At 39.1% G+C, this 23,658-nt stretch overlaps 1 protein-coding gene across 1 annotated transcript; it reads left to right on the top strand.

Moving 5' to 3' along the window:
- Window positions 1-806: 806 nt before the first annotated feature.
- lifra (LIF receptor subunit alpha a) lies at window positions 807-23,020 on the top strand. The gene is given in 21 exon segments (XM_034691742.1): window positions 807-995; window positions 11,911-12,119; window positions 12,204-12,340; window positions 12,901-13,054; window positions 13,262-13,537; window positions 13,761-13,887; window positions 14,572-14,708; window positions 14,838-14,980; window positions 15,368-15,521; window positions 16,550-16,614; window positions 16,793-17,030; window positions 17,227-17,409; window positions 17,671-17,684; window positions 17,686-17,773; window positions 17,947-17,958; window positions 17,961-18,053; window positions 18,056-18,091; window positions 18,297-18,434; window positions 18,533-18,626; window positions 18,855-18,921; window positions 19,071-23,020. Coding segments are annotated over 20 exon segments (2,958 nt in total). The 5' UTR covers window positions 807-995; window positions 11,911-12,013; the 3' UTR covers window positions 19,767-23,020.
- The last annotated feature ends 638 nt before the right edge of the window (window positions 23,021-23,658 follow it).

The following is a 23,658-nucleotide window of genomic DNA, read 5'->3' as shown; positions in this document are numbered from 1 at the left end:
GACTACTAAAACACAATCAGACAATATCAAGACTATCAAAACACTGGCAAATAATATTAAAACTACCAAATCACAGGCAGTCAACATCAAGACTACCAAATCACATGCAGACAATATCAAGACTAACAAGACAAAGGCAGAAGAATAAAGACTACTAACACAACACATGGAGACAATATCAAGACTAACAAAACACATGGAGACCATATCAAGACTAACAAATCATAGGAAGACAATATCAAGACTAACAGAACACAGTCAGTCAACATCAAGACTAACAAAACACAGGCAGACAATATCAAGACTAACAAAACACAGGCAGACGAATCAAGACCAACAGAACACAGTCAGACAATATGAAGACTAACAAAACACAGACAGACAATATCAAGACTAACAGAAGGTAGGCACTTTCTGTACAAAGAAGTATAAAAGTACTATTTAAAGACATACATAAATATTTTTTCCTAGGCCAGAGTGCACAATTTAGCAGATGATATATAATATATCTAATTTAATATAATTTACGTTATTGATTAAATTACAGTATTGCACATGGTTATTGAGGTATTGCACCGGAAATCAAAGTATTGTATGTAGTATCGTTATCGATCTTTATTTAAATTGGTCATCAATCAATGTGGTTATCTATCACTGCCAAATAATGATTGTATTTAAATCCAGAAACTCCACACCATTGTCTCCAGCAGATAAAGTTGCTGAGGATGTCACGCCCACAGCCAAATGTTCCCTGTGTGCTTTTCAACGCATCACGACAGCGCCCTCTGTCCCGTGGGAAAACTACACAGACGAAGCCCATTGGTCAGGACGAGCGTCCATCAAACCCTGATTCGCTGTTTTCCAGTAATCCTATCTTATTCTGGACTCACAGGGAATGGTCTACGAGTGAAGACGGGGGCAGTCTTCTTTAAAAGCTGGTTTATTGGATATTACAGCCGAAATCGCACTGAGAAGGGCACCTTGCTACATCAGAGGTAATTAGTGAAGTTGTTTTGATGTTGTATGTGATCTTATTTTAAAGGTTTTATGTTGGCTTGTAGTTGTACTGGAGCTCGCAGTGTTTTTCCAAACATCAGTGGCCTGACTGAGTGCGTGTTTAGGGGTGCTGGCTGCGAAGCGTATAAAAATGACATTTAAACCTAGCCTTTCAAACTCAAAAGCATTGTACCTGCCATGTTTACATACTGTTAAAGATGATAAACACATTTATATTGTATATCCACCGTCTTTCTGTTGATTTCAATAAGACTTGTGCCCATCACGCTGCCCCCGGTTGCTAATGCTAATGATGCACACCGTCCTGGGATGGTGCAGTTTGGGATATCTGCTGTACTGGAGGAGCAGAATCAGAGTTAAAATGCACATTAAACATGAATATTTCATTGCTCTTATGTAAGCAAACACATTATTATTTAAGCTTTCTTCAGATAGGACCACGAATGCGTACTAATAATGCACAGTGAAGTGTATTTTGTCTTCATAGTGTGAAGGGAGACAGTTCGACCCATCGATTTGATAGTTTCTCAATATGATCATTGTAAACTCAATCAACACATTTCGACTTTAGTCTTCTACATCAGGGGTTCCCAAAGTGTGGGAGACATAAATGGGGGTCGTGAGATGTATTCCAGAATTGTTTTTTTTAAAGTCATCTAAATATATTTATAATTATAATTATTTTTATTATTATTAATATATTTATTTTGGTTTATTTACCTTAATTTCTTATGCTTATCTTCCCTTTTGTTTGTACTGCTTATTATTATTATTATTATTATTATTATTATTATTATTATTATTATTATTTCTCTATTTTTTATTATTATTTCTCTATTTTTTTGTATTTATTAATTTTTTCTTTTCTTTGTTGATTTTGTGTTACCTATATACGATTTGTTAACTTGTGGTGAACAAAGTAATACTGAAATAATACAAAAAAAAGTAATCTAAAACAGTACATTTTACCCCTTGTAGTAAAACATATTGACAAAAATAGTAGATAAACTTGAAATAAAACCTTGATAATAGAAAATGTAATGAGTTTTCTGCCTTTCTTTTTGCCAGATGACTCCTAAGTTTAGGGTTAGTGTAACAGTTAATTATCAAAGCATCAGTAGCAGTAAATTAATTCATAAAGGCACAGGAAACTAAGCCACATGCTCATATAGGTAGGGTCATTTTCTGCAGACCAGCTAAATGAAGCCACATTAAATCACTTTGAAGGACAGTGGGGGTCGGGGTCGGGACATAATGGTGTGCTTTTGAAAGAAAAAGGCAGAAAAGTTGTCTACCTAGGCAGACGTACAGTATAATGTGTTGGTTGGAATATTATCTCATATTTGTATCATTTAAGCACACAGCACACTCAGGTGCTGATTATTTTCACATATATCAGTGCATGTTTTGAAAAAATATTATTATTACATATTACGTGAATCTATACCCAATCCATAAATGTAACAGTTAAAAAAAGAAGATACACTCGCAAGATTAGTTTAGGTAAATCAGCAATTATTCCATTAGATATTTCTTGTGATAACGTTCGCACCTGCACAGGAGGGGATCAGAAGTAGTAAAAAGGTATTATTTGCATGTATTTGCATAGATATTCATCAAATGAGCCTTGATATATTTGTATTCCCCTGGTGGAGTTTTCCCCCTAATTTCAACAGAAGTTGTGAGGGCTTAATTATGTCCGGTGAAGGTGGAATGTAAAAATAGCCTACTTTTAATTCTACACATTGCCGTCTGAGTATGACTCAGTATGAGACACTCTGAACTTGAGTCACAAAAACAAATTGTGTGAATGTAGGGTACTTCTTGTACCTGGCTGAACAATAGCTAACCTGTTTGTATGTTTTCCCCTGTCACCATTCATTTGAAGCCCTTGTACTGACAGACATCAAGCTAGTTTGTCTCTTTCTTGGTGGGGTCATACTTTTGGCTTTCACAGGGTGACTGGTTGTTTATAGCTCATAATAAGGAAGCAAATGTCCAAGAGTAATTAGTCTATTTTTCAAGTGAATGTTTTACTCACTTCCTGCTGCTTCCAAAATTACCATTTACATTCATGAAAGCGTACACGGAAAGGGGCAGGAAGGAAGCCATGTTTGGTTGAGGTCCAAAAGCTACACACACACACACACACACACACACACACACACACACACACACACACACACACACACACACACACACACACACACACACAGAACTGAATGTCCCTTCCGCGCTGAGGTCAGAGCACCGACATTTCACACACTTGCTCTGTTTTTCACTTTTTCTCTGGCTGACATCCGGTCTTCCTCTGGTCTCATTTAAAGGTCAAACATAATTAGAAGCAAACTTGGCTCGCGTTTCAAAATGCCATCACACTCATTCAGTATACCAGAGCCACTGTGTGCTTATTTCTTTGGTCCTGGTGGTCACCGTATGACAGCATAATGACAGCGTTGCAGAGCGGAGGCTGAGAACAGACAAGTTTTTCCTAGGTTTGGCCTCAGCTTCCATCCCACACACTTGGAGTAAAGAAAATACCAATTGAGGTTCTGATCTTTGTTTGAAAATGTGGTTGTGATAGCAAGGTGCTGTAAGGCTGTTGGCTGTGTGAAATGTAGTTTGGAGCTATTTTGGCTTTGGCTCTGTTCCATTTATATTTTTATCCTGGTTTTGGTTCTGTGAGAATAAAAGCCTCTCTGTACTCCAGAGTATCTTTTAGACTGGCAGTAGGATTGAAACTGTTTGTAGATCAAGAGAGGATTAGGAATGCCTGGGTTGACTAACCGATTAAATGTCCTCACCCTTGGTAGTTGGCACCATAATTACCAGTTGGTTAAAGCTGTTGTTGGTAGGAATGGTGTCAAAAATGTTCCTTTTTTTCTGCTGGGTTTGGTGAAAAGGTCATAATGCCCATCAGTACTCATCGGTAAGTGAAGTAATTTGAGACTATTGCGAAATCTCTGTTTTCCAATGCCTATGTATAAAGCAATGTTATTATTCTCCTCGTTCCCGTTATGACGGACCAATAAGAGCAAATCTCCAATCCTCCATTCTGATTGGTCGAGTGGTGGCACCACTACGTCACTGTGATTAGCTGGGAAGCCACTACTTCCTCCATAAAACGGGCACAATGATCTTTTGTGGGTGGAGTTACGGGGGGCAGAGAGGGGAGGGGTTATGTTGACAATGGAAATCTCTCTCTGAACTAATGTTTATATCACGACTACCAACAGCAGCTTTAAACAAGTTATTAGTGATTGTGTAGGTCTGAAAAGTCTGTCATTTTTTGTGTTCAGGCTGTTACATGGCCAACTAGCCCTGGCTGTGGCTCTGGTTAATGACTGCTGTCATAATGCTATAATGCTAAATTACTCAGATAAACAAGCACAGATGACAGATGGCGTCTCAAAGCACGGTGTGGTTTGGCAGTATTTTGGACTATAAATGGAGAATAGTTGTATGGGGGCTGTATTTGGTTGAACTGGCATTTAACCACTCGACCAGAGGAATGTTTAACCGGCTAGGCATGTAACCTGAACCCAAAGGCTTTTGGTGCTAGCTCTGCTAATGTTAGCCACACTCTGCAGACCAATTTAACATTGTTTAGCCACAGAGTCTGGGATCCTTTGTTAAATAAATTGTGCTCAATGTGAACTTGTCAGAAAGTCAGAATTTGAATTTCTATTTATACAACTAGAAAATGAGTCACTTCAGGACATCCAAGGTGTTTAAACTTGACATAAAGGTGCTGTAAAATGGTCATGTAAAACTTAATATCTTCATCATGTGGTTCAAAAGTATTTCTGCTTAGACTCTAAACAGAAGTCTTCAGTGCACAGGTGTTCTTCTTACTCCAGCCTTTCAACAAGATACAACACTTTCACTCAGCTGTGCTGCTCAATGCCCTGTGCTTTAAAACCACACGCTACAACCTTGTTTAAAAATAAAGATATAGTGTTACATTACATGTGTGATTAGGATTTGTATCCACTATATTTTGTTCCTGTCTCTTACCAAAGAAGAAGAATCAACCTTTTCTGAAACATCCAGATACTCTTCTCGTTCAACTCAACTCATTTTTATTCACTCATTTTAATCACCTTTCATTAGGGATGTAAGGAAATACTCAACCCACGATTCGATTTGAATCCCAATTTTTGGTTCATGATACGATTCACTCACAATTCTCTGACGATTTTCAAGAAAACTGTTTTGAACTCAAAGTTTAAATAACTATTATTTTATTTCAATTCTCAGATATGGACAGTTGCAATACATATATTTTTTCTCTTATATTCCTTTGTAAACAAAGTAATCCTTTTTCATTTTTTAGGTGTGTTGTAACTCAAATAAAACCACTGCACACTTTTTTTCAGCACCTTGCAAAAAACTAAAATCACCACACAAAAATACCTTGTCGTAAAATTTCAGAACAATCAAAGAGAAATGGAAAGTGAACGATTCCCAAATTAAAGTATTAAATATTAAAACAAATGAGGTAAATCTCTTTAAATTAGGGATGTAAATTTCAATTATTTTCCGTGATCGATCTTTGGAGATGTTAACAATCAATTATCATTTAATCATGAAAAATGAAAAGGAGATGATAGATAAAATAATAATAAATAAGGATGCTAAAACAATGGTCATAGCAGTAATAAAAGTAAAACTGTAGTCCAAGGCTAAAAGGAATTTACTCCAAATTAAAACCCAGAGCCTCCTAAATGAGTGTTTCTTAACTTTTAGACTAGTCAGTTCATCAGATTTTAAATTTCTCCCTAGAGAGGATTGATAGTGTTTTTTAATCTTGTTTTTTTTCATATTGCTGAATCATTTATTAACCTGAGATAACTAACCAATGGTTACAGCTTGGCAAAAAAACTATGAGAATATTTCCTGTGGCTTTGTAAACAGTTGATGGGGAGATGACTGTTATTGCTTTAAACAATGTTTACCCTGGATTCTGTATCTATTTGATTTCACAAAAAAACCTAATATATCATGAATATCAGTTTGTTAGAGGCAGTTTACACAGGTGAAGTTTTTATGTAAAGTAAGCCCGGTTGCATCATTTTGCATATTCCAGTAACTGTTTCTGACTTGCCCAACCCCTGAATTGACACTACAAACAGAGGAATGTTACATGTTGACTTATTTTGCTCCACTATTTGAGTATACCCTCTCATATTTGGATACTAAAAAAGGGCAGATGAGGCGCTTGAGTACATTTGAGTTCTTGGAAAGATTTGCATTACAGGGTGGTTAGGCCTGCACTGTATATTTTTGTGTGTGCACTTATTCAATGACTTACCGTCCCTCCAGAGAGAGGCCTTGCACAGCTGAGTGGCAAAACCAGTGGCAAAGTCCACAGTAGGAAAATAAGGCAAACAGAACAGGAAATTAAAAGTTTAAAATGTGAGTTCTCCCTAAAAAGGACAACTGTAGGCATACAGATAAGGTTTGAAGTAACAGCAATATCTTTTGTGGGTTTTCTTCAGTTTGTGGTCACATTTATTGCTTCTGCAAGGACAAGGAATGCAGCCCAGCAGAGAGGTATTGATTTGTGTGTTGGTGTTCATTTTGGGCTATCAGTTTCGTGGTTAGATTTCCCAGAATCTGCAGCTTTTTTCCCCCGGCTTCCCATCAACGCACTGTTTTTTTTTCCTCTTTTTGTCAGGGTTCAGATGGCAGTAAGGGTATATTCTGAGGTGGTAAAATGTTTCAGCCTGGTGCAGAAGTTGGAAAATAATCCTCAGGATCCAGGACCAACTTTAAACATATAACAGCTCTTTTCATGTGGGGAGGCTCGTAACGGGCTCAGAAGTGTGTGAAAGAGAGTCTCCACACAGCTGTATTTATGTTGAGCTATGCCTCTGAATTTCATCTGGAGGTGATATGTTTGTAGCCAGGAAAACACTTGATTCCTTTTGGAAAAAAATGTGGAAAGACTCAGTCAGCAGTCCATATTCGTCTTAACTCAAGCAGCAGTGTTTCTAGTCGACTGTTAAAATCACTTTTAGAGATGTGATTCTATAGTCTCACAGTCTATAGCTAAATTAAGAAGCAGAAGGAATCTGATTACAACACCTCACCATAAAATGCTGTTGGTTCCATCACTGTGCATACAAAGCAGACTACTGCAGGATGTGATTGTAAAACAATCTAAGTAGGAGCTCTTCTGAAACCACTTTTCGGAGACAGCTGCAAATTCACATCCACAATCCGAAATTCCTTTCATACTTCAGCAACAGCTGCAAACTCTTCTTAAAGTAACCACTGTGAGCAAATACGACTCGCTGTTATTTAAATGCTGCCTCTCAATTGAAAAATCTTCAATGCATGTTTAATTGTCTTGTGTAATTCAGTTCTTCTTGCACTAAAAGGCTTACAGAGTGCTTCCAATAATCTTCATTTGACCTACACAGATTTGTATCACTCCCAGCATGCTCTTGTTTTGTTCATTGGATTGTATCCCTGTTATGTGCTCTGTGTCTTTCTCCAGAGTCGAGATAAAAGTGAAACTAAAAGGGTTGAAGTGAACTGTTGAGCGGGACAAGCAGGGGGGAAAAAAACTGCTCCTTTCCCATCATTTCGGTCCTCCCTTCTCTGGAATCAGTGTGTTTGTTTGTGTAGCCTCATGTGCCATTTATTGGCTGCAAGTCATTGGCACCTGGAGCAGCGTGAGTCCCTCCCTGAAAGAAAAACAACATATATCACTAGAAAACATTTGTATACTGACACTGAGGGTTTAAGAGCGGGTCGCGTTTTATTCCTGTTGTCCAGTTTTCAAGCGACCCTGAAGAGGAATAGAAGCCCGTCCGTAAAGACAGATAATCCATCTCTGTGTTTTATTTTTTAATCCACCTCTCATATCTGATTTTTGCAGATACTGGTGAGTAATGAAGTAGATGTAGGTTTAATGTCTTCATCGTTTCTTTCATGGGTTACGCAGTGGTTATATTTTAACCCTCCTGTTATGTTGCGGGTCAAATTGACCCTTTTTAAAGTCTATTTTAGGCAATATATGCCTTCCAAACCAGCTAAATGCAGCATAAAAACCTGGGAAGCATGTGACAGAAGAGGAGTCGTGTTAATTCATCAACATCACTTCATAAAAAAAAAATAATAAAAAAAAATCTGTCATGTTAAACTATTGTATTTATATTTAGTTATCCTCATTGAACCATGATCTGTGAGAATTCAAGAACACCATTGGATTAAATATTGATTTATAGGTTAGTAATGGAGTTAAAAATTAGATTTAAAAAAATCTGATTGGGATTTTTTGGGGTTCTGACACTTTTGGATAATTGAATATGCACCGGGTCAAATTGACCCAGGAACATTATTGCTGTTCCAGAGAAACGGACATAACAGGAGGGTTAAACAAATGCAATGACCTGCTTAGGTTTAATCAGGGTCACTCTGTCTGACTGTCTGCTTCAGGTCAGGATTACATTCATCAGTTCTTCAAAATGGCTTTTGATAGTGAATTCATATTCCTCTGTGTATTCCCAATCAGGTCATGTCATTGCAACAGTAGTAGGCTTGCCTGTATTTACGAGCATTGTTTTTTTTAAGCTACCAACCTTTTCAGAGCCTGTAGCAACACGCCCAAAGGGAAACCAGACAAACTGCACCGTAGCGTGTTGGTGACAGTTGAGCACATATAAGTATGAATAAGAACATGTGCACACAAGCTCATCAAGGCCAAGGCTCTGAACAGATGATTGCAACATCTCTGAGCTTTATTGGGGCTTGTTGAGTTTGTCTTTCTGTTTAGAGAGAGAACAACAATCCCATTATGTGCAGACACAGCCTTCACCTTTAGACATTCCCCACCCACATGTTTTTGCAGCTTATCTGATTACTTTTCTGCGTGCCATTACGAAACACCTTGTGTCTTATTCTGCTTTGTTTGTACCAGCATTATTAACTCAAAGATGCAGAATGTAATTTTGTCTAAGGCTCATTTTTTCATACAAATTTGAGAAAAGATGGGGAAAAAAATCGGTCTGAACTCAACTCATTTTTATTAACAGCACCTTTCATACATTCAAGCATGCAGCCCACAGTGCTTCACAAAAGAACAGAGACAGAAAACAAAAGCAACAGATAGAATGATACAAGGCTAAAACAAGATAGAGGAATGTATGGAAAATGATAAGGGCCACCAGAGAAATTAAAAAAATGAAGGTCAACATTTTTTATCAGAATAATGATAATTTAAAAAAAAGTAACCTTTTTTCCTAGTGGCCCTAATCTGCTTCCGTAAGGAATGTGATATGAAATACTTGAAATCAATCAATCAAATGAATAAATTACAGAAAGAAAATAAAATGATAAAAAAATAAGAAGATGGAATAAGATACAATTAAAATAAAATATATAAAAATGATGCTAAAACAATGGTCATAAAAGTAATAATGTAGTCCAAGGCTAAAAGAAAATTATTCCACGTTAAAAGCCAGATTAAAAAGACTTAAGTTTACTTTTAAAAACACCCAGAGAGCTTACAGTTTTAATGTCCAGAGGCAGAGAGCTCCACAATTTTGGTCTCAACCTCACTTTACCCACGCTTACAACTTGTTTTGTCAGATTATAGTCAAGTTATTCAGGTCTTTGGCCCATAAGATGTTAACAATTCGAAACACTTTTCATTTAAAAGACTGGAATGAATAAGGATCTGGTGTTTTTACAAAAAAAATGTGACTCAAGTGATTCATAATTTATCAGAATAGGTGTTTTTTTAATCCTTTTTGTGAACCACGCTGTCTCTTTTGTTAATCTCGTTCACCGTAACATTTGATCTGTTTGCTTTAAACGCTTCAGTGAACAGTTTTGTGACCTGTCCTGTGTTTGTTCTGTCACATTGGTACGGTAAACATAGCTGGGGAACAAAATGTAAAAGTCTATAAGAGGGCAGAGAACACTGACGCATTGCAACTATTTGGCTAAAGGTATGTTTAGGGTAGAAATTAATCCACTGTGACCTTTTGTGTTCAGAGGAATCAATCAGGCTGTGCTGGTGCATGAGTATTTGCCAGATAACATTTAATTGCTGCTATTTTAGGCTGTATCTTTATTGCTCCGGGCTGCATTTCACTAGGTGTGTTTGTGCCTTGTAGAACATGTATGAGGTATTATGTCCATGTGATGTAGTCCTTTTGAAGAGTGCACTTGAACACATACCTAATGTGAGCATCCGGACACTCAAACTGGATAAGATCAGACACTGATAAATGCTACGATTTAATTATCAGATTCTAATCAACAAGGTCAGAACAGCAGTGTTGATCAAGATCAAGCAGGTAAACACAGTCTGAAGCAGACCAGAGCTGCTGCTTTGTAGACATTCTGTGAATATACTGTGTGGAATGTGAAGTATTAAAATGACCTAAAGCAAACAGGGGAACAATGAGAGGGAGACGACAGGAGGGGAGTCACATGCTTTTAGGTTCCTGATGCTGTTTACAGTTTGTGCTGCATCGACATCCCTCACAGAACATATCACCAAAGATAAGGTAGCACTTTTTCCTGTTGATGGAAATCAGCAGGTTTGATCCTGCCAGGTTAAAAGAAGATCCACCTCCTCACATTGAAAACTCAGACTATAGACTCAACCTGTTTAGCTAACCTGTTAATCTCCTCTTGTAGTGCACCCCTCCTGGTAAAACTGGTTTATTTGTAAAGTGCATAATGAAATCAGGGCTAGTTCCAAGCCTCTTACGTAACATAGACCTACAGCTGTATTCACCCAGCTTAACTGTCTCTGTCTGCCTGATATCCGTCTGGGTTTCATAATACTAGTACACAGAAGCATAAACAGCAAAATCATATCTTTAACATTCAAAGCTACACAATTTGATCTGAGTGCAGGTGAACAGGATAAGAAAACGTTTGATTTTAAAGCATTCTGAGCTTGAGTGTTTAATCATCTAGGCTAAAAGCAGCTGCCGGAGAGATGTTTTATTAATGCCAAATATCTCTTTTTTTCCCCGCTCGGGCACCTCCGGCTTTGGCATACACTCCCTCAACAAACTCAGCTCTGTTGGCAGGGAGTAATTCCATGGAATTAAAAATGGCGCAACTCTCGTATCGCAGATCCCAGCAGTGACGAGAGCTAACTAGACACATTTCCAAAGACATTTCATGGAAATACCATGGAAGCCGAGGATATAGTGATGGCATGGATCCAACTTCCAAGTTACACAACTATGCAACACCACCTTCATTGTTTCAAACAGGATTGTGAGGCTGAGAGCTGATAAATCCTTGCTTTATCTCTGGAATTTGGTTAAAAAAAAAACGTCTTTGCAGCTTACTTGTTGTTATCCTTCTTCTTTTGTTTACAAACCTTCATTATAATAACTTAAGATTGAACTGCACTGAGTGGTTTAGGCCCAAAGTACATTGCTGATCTGCTGGTACTCCATGAACCATCTGGACCTCCTGAGGTCATCAGGTACTGGTCTGCTTTCAGTCCCTAGAGTCAGAACGAAACATGGTGAAGCAGCGTTTAGTCATTATGCACCACATACCTGGAACAAACTCCCTGAACACTATAGGTCCGCTCCGACTCTCACCTCTTTTAAATCAAAGACCAAGACCTTTTTATTTGCCACTGCCTTCCTATCCTAGCTTATTTTAACTCACTTCAAATTTTAAATGTACTTTTAATATATTTCTAATTATCATTTTCTTTTCTGTTTTGTTATATTTGACATTTTAATTGTGCTCTTTTATGCTTGTCTGAATGTTTCCAATGCCTTTAATGTTTTAATGTAAAGCACATTAAGTTGCCCTCATGTATGAAATGTGCTATAAAAATAAAGTTTTCTTGCCTTGCCTTGAACTTTTCTTCCTCTGCTCCGCTGTCTTTCCCCACAGGGCACCCCGTGTCACGCTTCACAGGATGTCCAGCATGGTGCTACTGTAGTGGAGAGAAACACCACATAAGGATCTACAAACAGGGTTGATCCAGTTGATCACCATGCCTCATCTAAGTGACAGTCCGAGCTTAAAGCCTAACTTCAATCCTGTCTGGCTCATCTTTCTTCTACTGGGTCTTTCAGTTACACACTCTCATGCAAACCATGGTAAGAAGAACCAATCGGAATCAATACTCTGATGAAAACCTAATTGTCTTTAAAATCCTGAAACCCTTACCATTGTCTTTTCAGTGCTCACTGTACCGCAGCAGGTGAGCCTGTCACCCAACCTGAACACACAGCAACTCTCCATATCCTGGTTGGGAGGAGCCGACTCAACCTTTGACCTCATGATTCTACGAACTGAACTCAATGAAACTGCCTTCTATGTAAGCATTTTTACATGTTCATGATCATGCTTATTCTTTTTGTACCACTATTATTACAATTCCTAAACATACCCATGCAAAAGGAGGCAACATACAGAACTCTGAGGGCAGCACCCATGAGGATATTTGAGAGTTTAAAATAATCAGAACCATAGAACGCAGTGGGCAGGACATTTTGCAGGGGGTAATTACTCTGGTGGGGAAACCATAGAATGTTGAGACTGTTTTCTGATATTTCCTTTAATGTCATATTTTTTATGCACATACCCACTGATGCTGATGTATCTCCAAAGAGCACAAATCTGCTGATACATTGCTGATTTATTTATTGTTCAGGCTAAAAAACAACAACTTTTAAGCCATTTTTTTTATGTTTCTCTGCAGAATAATTCACCATAACATTTATTTAATTTTAAATCCTGTCATCCATTATGCAGATGTTATGTAGATATGTATTTCCCTTCTCCTGCTTGGGCTATGACAGCCATCTTGAGTAATTGTTTACCCCTTATACATTTCCTGGTTAATCCCTGACTGTGTTGTCTTTGTGTCACCTCTAGGAGACCGTGTCTGTGACAGTGGATCTGGTTAGTGGTCGGCACCAGTGGAACTGGACCTCACTGGAACCTCTTGAGTGTACCTCGCTGTCCGTAGAAATCCGCTCAAGAGACGGTCAGACTACAAGTGCATGGAGCAATACTCAGATACTACAAGGTCAGAAGAGAGATATTACCCAATTTCTGAATTTGATAATAGGAGAAGAGTAGATATAACTTTTCCAGCTCACATGTCTTTGTGAAACCAAACAAACGTCTTTCCTTTATAACCAGATATGAAATAAATCTACCTCTTTTTTCTTCTGCGTATCCATTAAATGTTTCAAACACTCTGCTTTCTTCCTTCTCCATCACTCCTTCACAGGAAATGATATCCCCAGCAATGAAAAATTCCAGATGTACCCCCAGGACAGAATTGTACCTGTTGGAGCTAAAACCACCTTCTGTTGTATCGTGGGGGAAGGGATGATCTTCGATTCCATCCACTACAGCAACTTAGTCATGAACGCATCACGGCTGAGCAGGCGAACGTACGCCACCACGGTGGATCATCAGGGAGCATCTGCCAGTACTGGAACCAATGTCTTCTGTTACAACAAGCTGAAGACGCAACTGACTGGAGCGGTGGTGTTTGTTGGCTGTAAGAAGAATTACCTGATGTATAAGAAGTGACACTTTAATTGTTGTGTGACTGTGGTTAGCAATAAGTAGATGGAATCAGAACTAGACAGAGGTTTGTGCAATTAGATGAAACAGTGACACAGTTTGTAAAAGTTTATCAATCAATAAATGCATGATGTATATTTATTAGTAGAAATACTTAAGCATGTTATTAAGCTTGTATTTGTTGTCCAACCTCCCAGATACACCTCTGCCCACTGATCTTGTGTGTGAGACTCGTGACTTGACCTCAGCTGTGTGCAGATGGAACGAAGGTCGAGACACACACTTGTATGGCAGACGAAGAACACGCTACTCGCTGAACAAGAGGTACCACAATCACACTGAGACACACAATAAATCACAGTTAAAAAGAACCCAACTTCCACTATACACACACACATGCACTGTATGAGCCAGAACGGATGTAACCTGAACTGAAACACAGCACTCTGTCAAACAGGGCTTTGTGGGCCTTGGGTATACCCTTACAAAATGTAAGCTACAGACCCTAAAGTACTTCAAATATGACAGGAAAATACAAAGACGCTCTCAGTACACATTTAAGAATAGTCTGGGATTCAGGTGGCAGTGTGAGTAGTTCACAGATGTGGCAGGATGTGGTTCAGTGTCACTTCTTTGGTTGTTATGTTCAAAACATTCCTGCATTATTTATGATCAGCCCCCCTGCCTTTCTCTAAAATGTGTTTTCTGACAGAAAAAAATCAACCCAGTGAGAGAGGGGGATGACAAGAGCACTTAGTCTAAGTAACCACTTGCTGCTTCTGTGTGCCCATTTAACACTGATAGTGCATTGGCTGTCTGCCAGACCTTTTACAGGAATTGTCTAAAAGATGGCCAGAAGAGAGGTTACACTGGGAACATGTTTGGACTTGTGTCTGAATCTGTGGGTTAGGAAGTGCATCTAGAATGATAATACTTTATTTAAATTCAATTAGAGTTTGTCACACTCTGGTGCTGTTTGTGCTCTAGCTGTTTATATTCTGTTTATAGGGACTGTACTGGAGGCAGCCTGCAGCAAAAGCAGAAAGAGTGCAGTGTGGAAAAGTGGGAGGATAACTGGACACTGTTGGCAGTCAATCCTCTCGGCCAGCACAGCCTCTCTGACTCTGCTCAACTCACTCACAGAGGTAGGTGCCAGTATACCTCATCAGAATCAATGGATGCAAAAAAAACAAGAACAATATTTACATAAACTTGATTTTACTCCACATCTGCCTGTTAGATTGTAATTTTTTTCTTTCACCCTCTATCTTCAGTGCGTCCAGTAGCACCAGTTAACGTGACCACAGTCGCTAATGCCTGGAGCGCCACTGTGAAGTGGCAGTGGAAGCATGAGGGCTATTCCTCCCTGGCTCTTGTCTGCCAGGCAGAGGTGACCTCTCATGGGCTCAAAACAAAGGTGAGTTGTCTCTCTCTCTCTCTCTCTCTCTCTCTCTCTCTCCTCTCTCTCTCTCTCTCTCTCTCTCTCTCTCTCTCTCTCTCTCTCTCTCTCTCTCTCTCTCTCTCTCTCTCTCTCTCTCTCTCTCTCTTCTCTCTCTCTCTCTCTCTCTCTCTCTCTCTCTCTCTCTCTCTCTCTCTCTCTGTGTTTTCAGTTTCTTGTTCCAATTTCACTCTTTTTGTTTGTGTGTCTGTCAGCCAGACATGATCAATTTCATGCTCCCGCCACATTTCCATAACAACACGCCGATGACTAACCACCTTACTTTCAACAAAGGAAAAGCTTGTGTCTGCGTGTTTTCCTAATTTGTGTGACAAACAATAATCAAAGTCTGATGTATGTTCCCAGCGTACATACTCGGGTGTGGGTCTGCGGTCGGTGGTTCTCTCAGACCTGTATCCTGATGAGGATTACAGTGTCCAAGTCCGCTGCGGTGCCCAGCAGAATTTCTGGAAGTGGGGAAACTGGAGCGAACCATTTCCCTTCAAAACCAATATTGATGGTAAGACGATCATTTGTGGTATCTGTTCATTTTAGCTGTTTTTAAAAGAGTGCTGTAACTAATGAATACTTTGTTCCTGATCATTCATTGAGTATTCATTTTAGTGGTAGTTTAGTGACAATTTTCTTTCAATTATTATACATTTTTTTCATACAAAGGGTCCAAAAGCCAAAAGTTAATATATAAACATAAAGTTGTGACATCAACGTTGCTGGAACTTGATTTGTGTGCCACGTTTCACTTGTTTATATGACAGTTTCTTACTTCATTTATCTCCATTAGGTAATCTAAATATTATGAACAGTTGCTTCAAAATAATACTTAGATATGCTTTTGTTTGTTTTCAACATCTCAAAGCTTTTCAGATGCGAAATGTGGTAGACATTTTCATCTCTGTGAAATCTACCATGAAGCCGCTCCATTAAAGGCTCTGTAGTGTTGTTTAGAACTTTGAATTCTGAAGTAAATTCATATAAATTACAAGCCAGACTTTCCAGAAATGTTGTTCAAATGGTGTTATAAACATGCGTAATAGCTGCTACAACCAATGAGGCAAAACAAATATTTGGATGGCTAATTCAATCATCCTTTCTTCACTGACTTCTGACAGACCAGTATAGAACTGTCAAAACCAGCTGCAGCCTTTTTGGTTGATAAAGAAATGTCTTAACTAACGATGGACTAGAATCAGACCAGCCTCCAGAGAAAAGCTATTTTATGACAAAAGTGAAGTTCAAGTTTTCCTGGATTTTATGGAGGAACTGAGGAACGTTAGTTTTCTCATTGCAGAGTATTGAATTCCTGATATGTGAACCTGTATGGCTCACATTAAGGTATATAAGACAACCTTTTGCAAAGATATTTTGCGACACTTTTTTGAGTAGTTAGTAGTAGATTTTCTTGCTCAAAAAAGTTTTTTTATTCCAGTCTTCTTTTTCTTCTTTCTGATGGAAAATGTCTGTGGAAGTGTCGATCTGTTGTTTTCACGAAATAGCAGCAGTATCATCCCTTTTCTTGTCTTCCCACAGTTCCAGATGCTCCTGATGTGTGGATGTGGATGAACAAAGACAACACTGCGCAGGTCCTTTGGAAGGTAACTATGGGTTTCTACCTCTTACCTCTTTTTAGTCTATTCCATTTTGACCAAAAGACATTTGACTCATTATTATTACATAGTATGAATATAAATCTGAAGTAGTAAGATAAGGGTGATTCAGAATTGACTGTCTTTCTCTATCAACTCACCTCCCTTTTCATTTGAACCCCTCCAGCCTCTCACTCATCGACAGAGCCACGGTCAGATCACCGGCTATGAAGTCACTCTCTGGACGTCGGAAGAAAGCGTACAGCACACAGAAATCTTTCCACCAGAAACATCTGCTGTACCGATCAACCTCACACAGATTGACGCCTTCAGCAGTGACAACAAGGTCATAGCAACAGTCATCGTAAAAAACAACAAAGGGGTGTCTCAGCCTGCGAGTGTGCTCATACCTCTACATTTGACAGGTAAGTAACATGGAGGGAGAGCGTCTTAGCATATGGGACACTAGTAGGAAAGAAACAGTGATAAGTTTGTTTTTTTCTTGAAGGTAAGGGTTTAAATCATGTGACCCATGGTTCTCAGCACGGAGAGCTGAAATGATTTAAGCAGAAGTTATAAAAAGGAGGGAATGAAGTCATGCCGTTCTTATTTCTTTTGCAGATGTTGATCATTTTGCTGTTTCGAAGGCGGTTTATACAGACAGAGGTTTCCCTCTGCTCTGGCAGAGTGATGCCAATGCCACCTGTGGTTATGTGGTAGAATGGTATGATGCATCCTGCTCAAACTGCCCTGTCGAGTGGATCAAGGTGTCCAATGGAAACACTAATATCTCCATTGAGTCAGGTAGGTCCTCCCAAATGCCACATGTAATTTTTTTAGTAGCACATTTACAACTTTTATGACTAATTACAGTAAAATCAGGCTTCAATCAGTCTTTGTCTCTTAGTCTTTACCATGGACAGTGTTTAGCAGTTCAAAATGTAAACCAGATTTGTAACTTTCCACTTACTTAGACAGAACTTTGATCTCAAGGATCTACCAAATACAGGGCAATCAAACTTGAAACATAATCTGATAATGTATAATCTCTCTCTCCTTCCTCAGCCAACTTCCAGCCAGGGTGTGATGTACAACTTCTCCCTGTACAGCTGCTCCTCTGAGGCCCCAGAGCTGCTGCAGCGCTGGCAGGGATACATGCAGGAGCTGGGTAAGGACAGCACCGTGGCCAAAATGCTTACCTCGTTCAGAAAAAGCAATCACCTCAGGAGTTGCACTCTGCATTTTAAACTGCTGACTTTTTGTTCTCGTTCACTTATGTTGTGCCTCCCCACTCCTCTTCTCTTTTTTTTTCCTTGCCTCCCTTCTTTGCGGCTCCCTCAGTTCCGTCAGTTCCGTCTCACTGTCAACCAGCCAGCAGGACTCTGATGTTCTCCTTACCTGGAGAGAGGTCCCGTTGGTCAACAGAAGAGGCTTCCTCCTGGGATACAACGTTACATCAGTAATGGCTCCCAGCTCACACTACTAGGTCAGTGTGTACAGAAAGCTGTTACAGAAGAGTACAAAACATGAATCATTAACTTAACTACATCATTATCAAATGTTGTAAAGATTTTGTTTTTACACCCTGTTAAACCCACTCCCTTACCCTCTCCTTGCTTCCTCATCCACCTCTCTGTTCTTTCTTCTCTGTGTCTTTGTCATGTTCTGCTTCACACTGTCCTTTTTAACAGCCAACCTATCAGATGTAACAAGCAGGAGCTACACAGTGAAAGGTCTCTCTGAGGGCTCCTATAAATTCACTGTTAAGGCGTACACCTTAGCAGGCGAGGACACAGGCGCCACCGCCTCCATCACACTGGAGCCATACAGTATGTCAATGTTTAGTTGTATGTACAAAGCTATGACTGAAAAACTGTTTTGCCTCGTTTCAAGTAGCTTTAATTATCATGTTGTCTTGTCCTGACAGCTGATTGGCTCATCCTGGAAATCTTGGCTTCTCTGGGAATCACAGCCTTATTCCTGGTCATTGTCACCTTCATTTGCTACAAGAAAAGGAATTGGTGAGACTTTTTTTGTCCTTTTTGGTACCGTCCTTGTTTATATCTGATCTATATAACTGATCTTTTCTTCTATATAAATTAACAAGTATACAGAAGAAAAGATCAGTCTCACTGATGATAACTTGGCATAATTAACAGCTTATTCAATATACAGTATCAAAGAGGAGCTATGAGCTTTCATTTGTTTTGATTTTGATCATAATAAATTGTCTTTTTTTCGGTCATCAGGGTGAAAAAGGCTTTCTACCCAGACATACCTGAGCCCAAGCTGCCTGGTGAATGGTCCAGGACTCAGGTACAGTAACAGCCTAAGCAGATCTGACTTTCACAACTTATCTAGCTGTGTGTGATGGAACTTACTCCAGCTTCTCCTGTTTCTGTGTTTACTGTAACCCTGCTGAAACACTGACTTAGTACCAAGTATTTTCACCTTGTATCCCACAGGGGCCGATGGATGTGAAGCCATCTCCTCACAGCATGGTCCGTATTGTCGAAAAGCCTGATTGGGATTCCAGTAAAGAGGCTCTGGTTGTCATCCCCGAAGAAGACGAGGATGAAGAAGGGCAGGGAATAGGAGATGAGCCAGTTGATACAGACGAGCCAACATCATTACGCTACTACAACCAGGTGGTAGATGAGCGGCCCATAAGACCACGTTTTCCAGACTCCTCTGCTTCTTCTGCATCCTCTTTGGATTCAGCACGCACTGATGTGACATACACAGGGATTCAGACCTCAGGGTCTTCTTTGGTCTTCCAGCTGGATCCTCAGGGCTCATCTGAGACCCAGCAACCCCAGGCTGATCTTTCAGTCAGCTGTCGAGGTGGAGGAGGGGGTTACCGGCCCCAGATGCAATCTAGAGCCCAAAATAATGGCTTTGACTTAGCTTCACCCGAGCCATTCTTAGAGCCTCATGCTTCCAGCTCTGGGGGCTACAAACCCCAGTGTTCCTGGCATTTGGACTCCCCCGAGGAGGCCGGGGAAAATTTTGGCCTGGCACCTTCTCTGGGATCTCCCACGTCAGTTGCTTCCACTCAGTTCCTCCTCCCTGATGGAGAGGAAGACACAGAAGAGAAACGACAGCCATCTTCATCAGCAGCAACCTGGTTCACCAACCTGCTGTCCTCCACAAAACCGTGATATCATCTCTCACTCACTACTAGCAGCCAGGCCAGGGAGGGTGGCTTATAGTACAGATTTATTTCTATCTTTATTATTATGCATAGCACCTATGGGCTGGTTAGATACTCGCTCTGATGTAGCACTGCATTCATACAGTTGCACATTCAGGTTACATATGCTATTTAATTTGGTCTACGGAAAACCCATATTGAGTTAACTTTCCTCTTCATGTAAAGACCGTAAATATCCGATCCTGTATATTTATACGTCAAAACATTTCTACTCCTACAACAAGTCCTCCTCATACCTCCACTACACTACACATCGATCCCCCCCCCGGCATTGTGGGCTGTTGTGTCCTCCCACTGCCTATTCTGTGACTCCCCATTATGGGCATTTGGCAATTGCATATCTTGTGTTACTGATGAGATTATTGAGTTTTTAGTTTGCATTTCAGATGTGTTTTATGTTTTGTTATGTGAAATTGATTACACTAAAGAAGAAAACGGAGAGCAAGAAATGACTGAACACCCATAAGAAAAGGACATTTCTGGAAGAACACTAAAACAGTCAAGTAGAAGGTGGCCGTGAAGAAAGGAAACCTTCCCACTCGTTGGTAGACGTGTATTCTGCTGGTCCGTTTTGGGATCACCTTGCTTGTTTGATACAGCTGATGAGCCACTAAAAGGGTGAAAGAAACATTACCAAATATGGAGGTTTGTTAAGTTGGAACTGTCCTGGATCAATTCTGAGGTAGCTCCAATCCTAGCTTAGGTGGTGTATTTGTCACAAAAATCACTGTCTGAACTGAGGGTTAAAACTGAAAGAAAAATGTTACTCAAATACACGAGTGGTGCTCACTGTTACGGTCTGGAATTAAGTGGGTGATGACGCCCAGTAGGTAAACACTGATATAAGCTAGAACATGATTACAAACTGATGTAATTTAATGAATGAACACACTAAGATGTTACTTTTAAATGTTTTTGTTGTTTTGTCTTCCTTAGTTTTTACCTGTCTCAATAAGAGTTCCCATTCAGGCCAGTGTCCTTTTTTTAATGTGACATGTCGAGCATTGTCCTCTAGCTGATTTTCATTCAACAGATTATGACGATTAACTTGGATGGGTAATTGTGTTTTTTTTAATTGCATTGATTATTGTAATGCTTCCAGAAATTAGCACCCTGTCACCTTTCACAACACTGCCTTGCATCTAAATGTTACAGAAAAAGATGATCTTTCAGTAATGCAGTCAGAACTGATCACTACAGTTATTTTACCCAGTGTTTATATAAAGCTGGCTGGTTCTAATCAGTTTTAGCACATGGTGCAAATTTGACACTAGGCTTACATTTTATTTGAGCCCATGCAGTTGAGTTGTTTTGATGTGAAGACTTTTAAATTTGGTTTCTTTATTTTGTAGCACAGATGAGTGGTTGATTATGCTTTTGAGATGTGCTGTGCCTAGGGTAGAGTTATTTTTTAGAGAGATTTAAATCTGCAATAAATACATTTTCTTTTCATTTTTTAAAGAGACCTATTTTTATTTTCATTTCAAAATTTCCCAACGTCTATTTTTAGTGTTTTAAGTTTGAAAAAGGGACCAAGACAGAGACATATTGGGTAATGTTAGGGGCTTTTCATAGATCTTATCATTTTCAAAAGTACTGGGGGAATGATCTTGTAAATATTGGTCGGTTGACAGCACTTTGGCAACTCAGTAATGGTGTCAATCACAGGCCACTGCATGCCAAGGTACATACCATTTGCTCACCACTTCCGTGTGCAGTGTGGGCGCTGAAGATGCACCATGGGCAAGGCTTTCCAAAAGCATATGTGCAAATATTGTCCTTTGGCATTTGAATTCTGAGGTTACCAATTGCTTTTTTAATTGTATTTCTCCCAGCCAGGCCCTGTTTTGCCTGTGTGTTTGTTTTTGTTTTTTTCTCAGTGCCTCCAGCTGACAAGCTTTAAGTAAAACTACTGTGACATGACTGATGACTTAGGGAGGGAGTGATGGCTTTAATGATGAAGAGATTACAGGCAGGCAGTCCTTTTGACTACTGAAAAAAATGTAAACCCTCTTTTTCATTGTCTACTAACACTGATCTGCAGCTTAAATAATAGGATAAATGGTGGATGGATTTTAACAAAAGCTATACTTATACAAGTGAATAACTAAAGCATCTAGTTACAATGTGTGAGATCAGTGACAACTAAACCATGGTAAAGGTGGTCTTCTAAACGGGACCCTGCAGGGCTTTGGAAACCAACCTATGAACGCTATGTGTTGTATGCTTTATGTTGATTTTGATCAACACAGTGACACCTTTTTAATATATCATCTAAATCCTTGATTTTATGCAACTAACTGTACATAACTGTATACATTTATGTCAACTCTTTCCCTCTTACAATACAAAATGTTTTGTTGTTCTACATGGGAATTATATTCCCCACACTACATGGACAGTTTATGTGAACTAACCACATTTCTTGGGAGAATAAAGGCAAATGTTTATGCTGATAAAACAGATATATAAAGCCCTATGAAATATAACGGAATCACACTTTCAATGTATATTTGTGTGTGCTTTAACACATGAAACATTTTAGAGAGTGTCTGAAATTCATCTAAGCTAGATTAGAATGTGATTCTGTCTTATTAAGATATTTAAGCCTGCTTTGCATTCTTATCTTATCACAGCATTGTTGCTTTGTCAGACACCTTGTCAGTAGGGCCAGAGAACAAACCAAGCAGACATACATGGCCACAGCTGACTTGCAATTTTTCAGTACAGCCCAGGATTTTTTTTTTCCTTTTGTTCATTCACATTTTTAACTGGAACCCATGTTTACTGTGTAGGACATTTGGAATTTGTGGTTAATATGGCAGGGTACACGTGCTGCCTTACACCTTTTAATCTCTGGCCCTAGATATATTTGCAAAAGCAATGCATGCTGTATAAACTATATTGCTACGGAATAGTGGCTTGTAATCCTTTATACTCCATGGATGTGTCACCCCGTAGCTGTAAAACACTAATACTGGCTAATGTTGTGCATGACAACAGGACTGACGTATTGTGCCCCTTGAAAAGGCTACATTTCTGAAAAAGCTTTAAATTTCATGAGATTTTGCAGAATGTTTTACTATTGAGTGAAAGAGACAGCACAGTGCTATGGAGTGAATAAATAAATGTTGACCCCAATAAAAAAAAAAACTGAAATGCTATTGATTACATGCAATAAAGTTATTTGTCTGGCCACTACTTCTTTTCAGTGTAATTTTTTTAATTGTCTCACATTTACGGTGGCCCTGAAGGACAAAACAAATTTACAAAAGATGAAACACTTTCACAAAGTTGGAGACAAATTTACATTTTGGAAAACATTTTTTACAAATTATAAAACAAAATTACATCAGCAAAACACTTTTACCAATGCAAAAGCAAATTTACATTTAAGAAAACAAATTTACAAAAGATGAAACACTTTTACAAGCGGTGTGACAATTTTACAAATGACGGAACACTTTTACCATTTCTGAAACAAATTAATGTTTCATTTTTACTGAAAGCGAATGTACCAAATACCGGAAGTGATCGAATGAGTGGTCATTTACTTTGTTTTGATGGAGAGAAACCAAACGGAGATGAACATGGTTTACATATTAGGACATCCTCTGGTCTCAGAGAGAGGTGTCAGACCTCAGATGAAAAAGCATCATGTCTCCAGAAAAGCTCCATCATATCTCCCCAAAACCTTCATCATGTGTCATAATTCAGATGAACCGGCCTCAGACCACATAGCCTCAGGCTAAACGGAGTCAGACTTAACGGTAAAAGTGCTCCGTCTTTTGTAAAATTGTTTCATCTTTTGTAAAATTGTTTCATCTTTTGTAAAATTG

The sequence above is a fragment of the Notolabrus celidotus genome, chromosome 9, assembly GCF_009762535.1.
Source record: "Notolabrus celidotus isolate fNotCel1 chromosome 9, fNotCel1.pri, whole genome shotgun sequence".
NCBI classification, from domain to species: Eukaryota; Metazoa; Chordata; class Actinopteri; order Labriformes; family Labridae; genus Notolabrus; species Notolabrus celidotus.
Note: the sequence above shows the minus strand (reverse complement) of the source record. Positions and strands in the feature narration are given on the sequence as shown.